The sequence below is a fragment of the Montipora capricornis genome, unplaced genomic scaffold (genome assembly GCF_036669925.1).
Source record: "Montipora capricornis isolate CH-2021 unplaced genomic scaffold, ASM3666992v2 scaffold_435, whole genome shotgun sequence".
NCBI classification, from domain to species: Eukaryota; Metazoa; Cnidaria; class Anthozoa; order Scleractinia; family Acroporidae; genus Montipora; species Montipora capricornis.
The window spans coordinates 77,630-88,488 of NW_027180168.1; the positions used below are offsets into that span (position 1 = coordinate 77,630).

The following is a 10,859-nucleotide window of genomic DNA, read 5'->3' on the forward strand; positions in this document are numbered from 1 at the left end:
TGGATAAGCCGCACCCTTGATTTATGGCTTCAATTTTGTGAAAAAAAGTGCGGCTTATACATGGACGTTTACGGTACTCATCAAATAAAATTTGAGGTTTTGGTGGGAGAAATTGCAATATTAACTGCATCACAATATGATTGGTATATTTAGATGGCTAGCTCTACTACATAACAGTACATGTACAGGGTTCTCCCTAGTTTTCAACGCAACAGGTATGGCACCTGAATTTTTTTTTTTTCACACCGGTAAAGCAATTGGTTAAAGGGCCTGTATCACGCTATTGCGCATGTGCGACTCTTTGATTTTTGACCCGACGGTTCTTTTTTCAAAGCCAGTATCGATGACAGAAATCCTGTTTAATCGACAGAGTGAGACGTGCCAAAGTTGTTAAAAAATTTCCGACCTTCAGTTTGGTCATATGCGAAGGATTTTCACGGCATATTGTGTTGGTTTTTGGGCTCTGTCCAGATAAAATTCATGTCCACGAAAGGCGGATTACGAAGCGGCTCGGGTCGAAAGGTTCTCACACCTCGTAGCCGCCTTGCATCCAAAGAAAAGAAGAAAAAAAGGAATAGGAGATGGGAGGAGGCACATCAAAAGCTTTATATAGCGAAAGCTGTCTATCAGAGCTGGAAAAAAATAAAGTGTATGTGCGTGTATTCCACTGACACGGCCTTCGCACAACATCTATTATCCTTGGAGATGAGACGAAGAATGGGGTTAGTATTTACGCTGATTATTGGTTTCCCTTTAGCACTTTAATCCTTTGTCGTCCATTCAGTGAACGTACTATGATTTCGCTTGTCGTGTTTTTTATTCGTCAGTTTGCATGGAATGATGGCTGTAGGTACGCACAAGGAGCAATTGGCTTCTGCTGTGAAACGTGGCAGGAAGCGTCTGGATTTAGCTGTTGAAGCCCACGGTAAATGAGAATTTTTGTCCGGTCAAAAGGAAGGGCTGAAGTTTGAGTTTTTTGTTGTTGTTCTATTTATTGTAAGGTACAATGACTTTTATGCTATCATGAGAAACTCTTTCTTGCTGTTTGATATACATTGTACTTTTAGAACCCTTTCACCCTGGGCTGACGTCAACTCCTTCTAAAGCTGGCAACGTACCCGTTCTTCAGAGCCCAGTTGTTTTACAGGACACTAGGTATTGTTATATGTCTATCTAACAACATGCAAGTAAACCTGATGTAATGATAATGATAATTTGATACAAGCTTTCCCGATTTCCTTTGTTGGTCATTATTTCCTCCTGTTATGACAAGTTAGCACAATGAGCAGGGACAGCACAGCAAGTTTTGTATTGGTGGGGGGGGGGGGGGGAAATCTCACCAGCCCACATGTACATGGCTTGAGTGAGTGCTCTTCATAACCATTTTTTTTGGCACAGAACTTACTGTAGGTATTTTTCTGTTTATTTAAGTAAATTACACTATGTTCATCCATCTATCTTCAGTCTTGTTGATATGGTTATTGTTTCAGTGTTGTTGATGAAGTGGATATTACTGGGAGTGTAATTACTACAGTAGGAGATTCAAGCTTTGTTGTGGAGAATGGAGAGGTGTCCATTTTGGAAAGTGATCATGACTCTGACCATGACAGTGACAGTGACAGTGCCAGTGATGATAGTTCTGATGCATCATTGTAAGGTTTTTGCCAACAATTTGTTTTTTTTACAAATTCATAATAATTATGAAAGATCAGTTTTTGTCTGTGTCTTGTAAAAGGCTTCGGGTCATGGTATAACTGCAATTTCGAATGCATTCGTCCACAAAGAACATAATTTTTTTTTTTTATCATATTTTATTTCTTTTTTTTGTCCTTTTCTTCAGTACTTTAAATTATCTCAGTGGGCTGAGAGATCTAGATGAGGATCAGGATATGAGTGAAAGTTCAACTGACAGTGGAGATGACATGTATTACAGGTCTGAGAAGTGATGCCCTTTAGAAAACTACTGCTGACACATCTTAACATATTCTACATTTAATGTATCTTATCAATGTTGATACATTTATATCAATTTTCTTTAGGGAGGAAGAGTCTGGGGATGAGATGATTGAGTTGGGCTCCTTGGTTGAAACACGGAGTAAGCAGGGTGAACCAACTGCTTCAGTATCTACTCAGACTGACGCATCAGACTTGTCCTCATCCGCAGAGATAACCAATATTGAACATGTGGCACCTCTTCAACCAGTTCCTTATGTAAAAAATGCATTGCGTGCAAGTAAATTCAATCGTCTGGAAGAGCAGGCCCAACTCAAAAAAGAAATTACTCTTGTGGTAGGAACAAAGGTGATGTGCTCCCTTGATCTCCTTTTGCAACTATTTGCAGAGAAGTGTCGTCATCCACAATGTCTGTTAGCAACCACAGTTTCCCATACTATATGTGGCACCAGTGTGCTGATAAAGTGGAAACGTCAAGCAGGTCATGAGGGCAAATTTTGGAGTTCACACAAGGTGAATGGTGTCCTTGCCAATAATCTGCAGGCATGTGCTGCTATTCTCCTTTCTGGAAATAACTTCTCACAGGTGGAAAGGTTGGCTAAGTTTCTGGGTTGGTCGTTTGTGTCGAGGTCAACATTTTGTCGTGCTCAAAGGCTTTACTGTATTCCTGCAATTAATGAATGGTGGACTTGGCAACAGACAATAATCAACCAGGAGTTGCAAGGCCAAAATGTGGTGGTCATGGGTGATGGTCAGTGTGATTCTCCAGGGTTTACAGCCAAGAATCTTTGTTATTTTCTGATGGAAATGACTACTGGCTACATAATTGATTTAGAGGTACTTGACAAGAGAGAGGTCGAGCTGAAGTCAGTCAACATGGAGAAAAAAGCCCTTGAAATCATTTTGCAGAGGATCAAGCATGTTTTGAAAGTGGTTGAAGTTGTGACAGATGCTTCAGCCAGTATAAAGAAGATGATGGGTGAGTTTGTAAAACAAATTTATATTTGATCCAGTTATAGTCACATGCCACACAATGGAGCTACAAAATGTGCAACATTGTTGTGAACTGGGTTGCAGAGATGCAAGCATGTATTACATTTTGTAGTACAACAATATGTTGCATGGCCTTGGTTAATACAGTAGAATCACTTTGCATCTTTTTCTGAGGCATGCAAACAAGAAATAAGATTATTTCATTACAATACTGTATGCAGTGCTAACATTTTTTTTTTGCTGCATCACTCTGACCAATTGTGTGCATGCATAATTTAGTTTTTTCATCTTTATCATTTTTTGCGACTCAGGAAGCCTGTTTCAAGATATTTTTCATTCTCTGGATGTATGGCATAAGGCCAAGAGCATTAGAAAGTGCATTAACAAGGTAAAATAACATGGTACTGAAGCATAAGAACTATTAAAGTAAATTATACCCTACAAACAAATGTCCAGGTACATGAACATAATGTAACTGGTACTTTTTAGCAAATTTTTCCCAATGGCTTGTGTTAAAATTGATTTTTGTAATATATTGTATTCTGAGAATATTATAGAAGTTATGAAGCAGTGCAAGTAGCGAAAGAAAAGAAAATTTGTAAATGAGAAGAGGAAGAAAATTGGATGTTATACATGTACATGGACCCAAACCAGTGAAGGACCTACATGTAGCTGTCCTCTGAAGACTTTACGTGAAACAGTGACATCACGATATGTACTCCTGGTCAAACGTTATACAAAACTGACAAAACTCATGGTCAGGAGACAAGTAAATGGTTCAAGTATATAACCATAAAAAATACATTAGTGCAGTAAAGACTGTATTTTGCATTACTCAGTGGACAAAAACTAAGAAGTTTTCTGTGGATTGCATAATAGGAAGGACCCAGGAAAATTAGGAGCTTGTCACACTTTATCTGCAATGTATGAGCAGTACATGTACAGAGTTGTTGTGCCAAACCATGGCAAGCAGCAGTGCTAATTTGAATCGCTAACCACCAAGCGGAATAAGCAATAGTTTCTTCCACCATAAGACACCTGCCTTCCATTATCTTAATCATAACCATGTTTAGGTGGCTGCTGGGTACTATGCCTTTGCCTTTGTGTGGAACTGTTTATTTGACATGCTTGCTGGCAGCTGCATGTACTGTAACAAAAGCTCTTGAGTCCATTTTCTTTCCAAAACCTGGGGAGCCAGTGGACGAGATTGATCATCTCCACACCACAAATAAAATGAATTTGAAATAATTATCCCAAAATAAAATTCTACCTGCAGCATAATGTAATAATTATTACTGAAATTATTATTACATGAGTGGTACAATGTTTTATTTTATTAGACTGGCAGTTCAAAGGATCTGCAGAAAATAAGTCAGTGGTCAGATCACATTATCAACCACTTCTGGTACTGCTGTGAAACAGCTGCAAAAGAGACCAACAGCGACGATGAGGCTCTGAGTAAAATGAAGGTACATGTATTTTTGAATGAAGTGTAGTAATCCAAATTAGACGTTCATCCTCTCTGTCGTTTGAGAATGCAGGCATGATAGGTCATTATTTAGTGTTAAAGAGACTTGGTTAGGGTTGGGGATGATTATGCTTCAAGCAACCAATCCCAGGTATAGAAACACTACAAGCTCGCAGGCATCACAAGTACCTCGCAACACTTGACTTGCTGTTACAGTAGCAACTACTTGTGTACATATATTAACCAGTATCTTTTTAATACTGTATAGGACAAATGGATTGGCTTACTGCACCACGTATGCAAATGATCATGACTGGCCTGGAGGAAATTGTGATCATGGAGATTTGCCAGAAGACCGTTCTCTTCCGTGGTTTGACAGGAGGGCAAAGGATTTTGAAGCTCTTCAGCAAATCATTCTTGACCCTGCTTTACTGGAGAGTTTCAAGTTCTATATTAAATTCAGGTGAAAATGAGGCCAAATTGTATATTACTCTATGAGAGAATTTTGTTATAAGTACTGTCTTGTATAACAACTTACTCAATGCGACATATTTTCTGCGCATTTTGTCAGCCATTTCTTACCCCCTGAAACAAGACACTGTACAAAGCATTCACCAAACAGAGTGCAAGTTCATGAAAGTTGACAATAGTTAAATGTCTTTGAGAGCACGTGAGAGTCAATGAGGTTGATGGAGAGTTGGGTCAACAGTGGGCAAGAGTTTCAGTTAGGAAGAAAAGTAGAGGAGCTGCGAAAGATACCAAATCTTAGCTCATGACAACTGAACTCTTGAGAACTCTCCTTTCCGCAGGTTAAAATTCTGTGAACTCTCGGGAGTTTATGAGAGTAGTTTTATGTGAATGACAGTTTATAGCTATCCAAGCGAGAGCGAGCCATTCAACTCTTGCACTCCTTTGGTGAGGGCTCAAGTGTTTCATTGACTCTCACTTTTTGGGTGGGGTCTAAGTGTTTACATGGAATACATGTGGCATTCTGTTGTCACCTGCTTTTCTGAAGATTCAGCGGTGAATAGTATCTACTATGAGGTGAATGCTTGACCTGCATTATAACTTTATCTGAAGTCAGACTGTATGAACACTGGTTATGTCCATCTGAAACCTTTTCTACAAAAGTACAATAATATAGAATCTTCATTTTCTTCAACTATTGAAGGAAGTATTGTGTTATTAATGGTACATTTTACAGTTGTACATCTAGCTAAGTTACCTGGCCTAAGAATGGAAGAGGGGCTGCTGGTGACCCTGCTTTGATACAAACCTTTGTGCTTTTATAATGCTAACGTACATGTAGACTAATTAGAATTACAATACAATTAACATGATAAAAGCAGTGAGGTTTGTATCAATACAAGGTAACTTTCAGCCTCGTAGGCACTCAAAAATCTGTTAAATGGTCTGTTGTCCTGGTATTGTAAACTGCAAGCTATATGTAGTTTAATATAAGTACCCTGTCTACTGGGATCTCAGCCCATGCAAGAGGGTTAAATGCGTTGACTAAATAATAACCACTGTTAGAGATACAACTTCCTCCTGAAAAATAATTATTTGTTTCTTTTTATCACTGAAGGCATACTGGTCCTTTAGAGTGTGCCAACAGCATGGCCCTGATGTACACGTCCAAAAAAGTTTCCTTCACGTGAGTAATTGTTTTTATGACACTTCTTGGCATGCCATCATGAAAATTTTGACAGGTGAGGGTCATTACCGCTTAGGACCCCAAGTGGTATTTGTGTCCTTCCGACTGGAATGGTTTTTTCTGGGTATTCCAGACTATTGTGCTTTAGACCTCATTTTGACAAGTCATACCCTCCATAATCCTGTCCCCCTAGTAAGAACAGTGAACACGCAGTATTTCCATCATGAATCATCACGAAATTTTTTGTGCGTAAAGTTGCAGTAAAACTTGTAAGCAATGATATGTTGGTTTCCAGCCATTGTGGCCTCGAAAAGTTGCTAAATAAAGGAATAATTATTTATAATTATAACAAAGTAATTTATGTGAATAATTATTTATGAGAGTCAAAAAGGCAGCCATGGGCTTGCAAAGGAGAACCTTCTTGTTAACCTCTGTAGTCAATCACAGTTTAATATTTCACCTCTCCTTGACTTGGTTTGGTACTTTGATTGTACTTTTAGAGTTGTGCAGTGCTCTATTCATGCTAAATATCAGTCTTAAATGGGTCATGATCTTTTTGTAGGAAAACAGTTTACAGAGCAAGAAGGAAGTTAACTGCCATCGATTGGAATTACCATAACGATCTTCCCTTCGCAACAAGTGAGGATGCAGAGACCATCATCACCAGGAAATACAATCAGAGGACGAAATCATGGGATGTGAGAAAACTGAAGGTGGCAAAAGATTATGGATACATGTGGATTCTGGTGGCCAAAATCTTTAAACTGCGAAGTGATGATGATGATGCAGTGACACGGGAAGTTCCTATGGAGCCAGATGATCCCAGACTTATTGCACCCACAATTGCAGAGTGTGAGCCCCTTCCACCTCATGAGATCCTTGCAAGACGAAAGAGCCGGTTTTCTCAGACAAGCTGCTCATAGATGTGACCTGATTGTGCTGTGTTCAACCATGCCACAGTTTTGTCAACCATCTTTTAAAGCAATATGTCATTGAATAGTTATTTATCTGGCCCCAGTTATTCAAAGGCCAGATAACTTTATCCATTGGATACATGTATTTCACTATGAAAAGTATAAAATATACCGGTAATATTCACATTAAACATTGGCCAAGATTTTTACACAACTTTTTACTGGATATGCTTAAAGTGTGCAGGTATGAGGGCAAAAAATACTGAAATGTTTGCAGATATTGAAATTGATGGATAGCGACTTCTCCACCAGAGACAGTTATCCGGCCTTTGAACAACTTGAACCTGGGAGATAAAGCTATCCACCTTTCGAACAAGAAGTTTATTAAAAAACTTGGTTTATCTACACAAATGAAAGGAATTTTCTGTTTTGTCCCCTTCATTGCCTGCTACTTCTAACTATCACTTGACTGTTCCATTATTCATGTAACCTTGTGGGTATATGCAGTTACTTCCATTTTCTCATTTCCAAATTGACACCACCTACTTTACATTGCTCTCAAGCACTAAATGGGAATTCATATCAGATGGTTTCTCAATTTTACAGTTACTATGAATTTTTATGTGCAAATTGGCTTGTATCCATGTCACTTGGAGTACAGGCAATGCACGAAATGACAAAACAGATAATTCAAAGAAAGTCAAGGGTGCATTTCCACAACTTCAAGTTTTTAAATACTGGAGTTAGCCCTTGTTCCCCTGCAACTGGAGCTTGTGAGTCAACTTTAACGTTTTATTTCATGTTATTTCTCTCTATAAGAGAAAAATTGATGATCTCATTTCCATGATCAGGGTCTTTGCCGACAATGCGGTCACTTTGTTAAATTTTTCTCTTATCTATTTATAAAATTACTGATAAATATCGTAAAGTATTACAGCAATAAATAACTCAACAATGATATTTAAATAAACCAGTAAAGTCTGTGCACATGACAAAAGATGACTACATGGACAAAAAAAAATTTTGAAGAGTGTCATGGAATGAAAGACCCATGGGAAATCCTAGATTCATTAAACTATTGCTGAGGCTTTAACCAAAACTGAGGAAAATAACTATAATTTTGGCAGGACTTGTTGGAACACCTGCCTGTGCTGCGAGAATCATGCGAATTTGGGAATTTCCATGGGAAACGTAAATAAATTTGACGTGATAAAGCTTGTCTGTGTTTTTTTCTTGGTTCCTCTTCTTTGCAATAAGGAGTTTAAGCCATTTTCAAGATTATTAGTAGTACTTTTGGACACTTAAGTGGAAACACACCAATGCCACATGAATGTAGCAATCTTGTGAGTACTGAGATAACAAATTAAGAATTCAAATGTTGTTTGGAACTTGGTAGCAAAAGAACACCATGACTCCATAATATTGTTGGAGTTTCAAAGCAAAGATTAGAGGCAAGTTATGTGAAGTATGTCCCTCGTCGTCAATACAATATTAGGGTTATACTCGTACACTTTACCAATAGTTATAGAGGGGACGTGTTTGGAAGCTTGGCAACTATCAAAGGAGCAAACAGATGCCAAGATTTAAGTTGGAAAGTGTCATATACTATGCATGAATTACACGTTTCTATTGGTTATTTCCTCAGTACGGAGTAAACAACTATTTTGTTTTGTGCACGGTCAAGGCCAAAAAAGAGAACAAAAACCAACAACAAAGAAATAATTTGTCGGGTTCCATAACCATTCCCCTCTATAACTATGCTTTACCCCAACAAACAGGCACTGATATTGATTGATTCCTGGTCACACATTCCACATCAAACTCAACATGACTGTTTCCGTACCTGAGTGACCAAAAGACAATTGCAGTAGTTGTTACCCCCTCATAGATCTGACTTCAATGCTTGTTGTGCCATGCTAGTTGAAGTGAAAGCCTAAATATATGACAAAGCATGTCATGTATGATCCCTCAAGAAACTATTACAGTACTTTACCCAGGATTCCTGATATATCCCTCAAAAACATTGGGACTTTTGAGGAAAGAAAACTAGTACCATTTCACTTGGGATCATTCACAACGTATCTTTGATCTTACCACCACCCTTTCATTGAGCTCTGAAACCCATGTATACACCCGTTGCAGATGGATAGTGTCTTCTGATACAAAGAACACAGCAAGAGGGAACAACTTTCCTCTTTCTTTTCCCAAGGTGACCATGAGTATCTAAAATGTAGTTTCTATAGGCAGCTTTGCGAAAAGTACGACTACTGCTGTCTTGTCTATCATTGCGGATGTCTGCAGTATTCTTTGCACAGAGCTGCAGATACTCAGCATCCAAACATAATTTGCGGAAGCGCCTTGTTTGAGAAGTACAGTTACGTCGCGCACAACATTTATTTTCAATGTCCTGAGGCATTGTGCGACAGCATCCACACTTGCACCAGTCAGGAACTGGTTCTTGGTCAACGAATTGACCACTTGGTTGGGGCACTAGCACAGACGATGCATTGCCCTGTTCATCTTCATCTTCTTGGTCAGAAGCATTTTTATCTTCTGGTTCCATTAGTAAGAGGGAATCTACATATTCCATACTTCCTACACCTCTCTGCAATGCCTTTATGGCCAACGCCTTTACCGTTTGCTCATCAAGGGTGTCAATAAACTCCTAAGAAAAGAAACTATTTCAGTGATGATGGTCATTGCAAATTGGTGAAAGTACTTGAAGGAAGAGTAATTTAAATGGTGAGCTGACTATGTAATAGGATCAGGAGTCAAATACGTAAAAGTACAATGTATTTTCCACTTGCATCGGCTTCCTTTGTTGTAAAAGGGAATTCATATTGAAGTTTTTTCCCTATATTTACCATTTACTGAAAAGCTGGGCTCAGTATTGTAATATTCAAGGAGAGTATACAATCACCAACAAGAATATTGCATCAAACTAAACCAGTTATATTGAGGTAATAAGTGAATGAGTGAACAGAATCCACCGAGGACGAATACTTGATTATATAACTTATTTCCTCGTTGCCTGAATGTCTAAACTCTTACACAACAGACGAAGTGCAAAAGCTCAAACATTTAGTTGCTCTTTCAAGGAAAAGCGATGTGGTGTTCAACTTCTTCTAGTTCTTCTGAATGTTTATCATAAATCCTTACCGCAACACGTTGATTTTCCAATTTTGCTTCCTCTTCTTCACTCAATTGGTTTTGCCGAGTTGCGTCGGCTGTTTGCAGCGCTGTTTGCTGGCTTGTACTTTCATCCTAAAATCAAACAAGCAGTTCGATTGCCAATCCGTGAAAGGGAACATGTACTTTCATCCTAAAATCAAACAAGCAGTTCGATTGCCAATCCGTGAAAGCGAACACAACTTACTTTGTTTTTGCATGGCTTTCTCGTAGATCCACACTTACAAGACGCAGTGCAAAACTTTCCATCGGTTCTGCAAGGACATCCTTGGCGTTTCTTTCCAGTTCTTGTCATGCAGGTACTAGAGCAACTGCAGGACACTTGTGGCTATGCAAGTGGAACGTATAAATAATTCAACATTGACGACGACACGAATACTCGAATCGTAAACATGATCGACTATAGACTATCTACTTGTGAAACAATGACACTGATTTCACGTACGTTTTCCTCTTGATCCACTGCAATATTAGTAGCCATTGTAGTCAAACAAATGGTTGCAAACACGCCTCAATTTTTTTAGCTGCGTAAACACTCGAAATTCAACGCGATTTCCCTGTACTTATATAATACACGCTTTGCAGATGTCCTCGGTCGCGACATTTTCAAGTCCATTTCTATTGGCTGGTAGAAACTCCGGTGTCAATCAAGTCAGCACATGCGCATTATCGTGACACAGTCCCTTAA

The 10,859-nt window shown here is 38.7% G+C and overlaps 3 protein-coding genes across 3 annotated transcripts; 2 read left to right on the forward strand and 1 right to left on the reverse strand.

Annotated features, from left to right (window-relative positions):
* Positions 1 to 840: 840 nt before the first annotated feature.
* Positions 841 to 4,469, forward strand: LOC138035899 (uncharacterized). The gene is made up of 7 exons (XM_068882300.1): positions 841 to 925; positions 1,068 to 1,155; positions 1,491 to 1,652; positions 1,841 to 1,933; positions 2,040 to 2,932; positions 3,258 to 3,334; positions 4,287 to 4,469. Exons 1-7 carry the CDS (start codon positions 841 to 843, stop codon positions 4,440 to 4,442), a joined length of 1,554 nt encoding a protein of 517 aa, XP_068738401.1. The 3' UTR covers positions 4,443 to 4,469.
* Positions 4,470 to 4,536: 67 nt separating this feature from the next.
* LOC138035900 (uncharacterized) lies at positions 4,537 to 6,991 on the forward strand. The gene is made up of 4 exons (XM_068882301.1): positions 4,537 to 4,565; positions 4,683 to 4,877; positions 6,000 to 6,068; positions 6,631 to 6,991. Exons 1-4 carry the CDS (start codon positions 4,537 to 4,539, stop codon positions 6,989 to 6,991), a joined length of 654 nt encoding a protein of 217 aa, XP_068738402.1.
* Positions 6,992 to 9,086: 2,095 nt separating this feature from the next.
* On the reverse strand, positions 9,087 to 9,572 carry LOC138035902 (P2X purinoceptor 7-like). The gene has a single exon (XM_068882302.1). It carries the CDS (start codon positions 9,570 to 9,572, stop codon positions 9,087 to 9,089), a length of 486 nt encoding a protein of 161 aa, XP_068738403.1.
* Between the last annotated feature and the right edge of the window lie 1,287 nt (positions 9,573 to 10,859).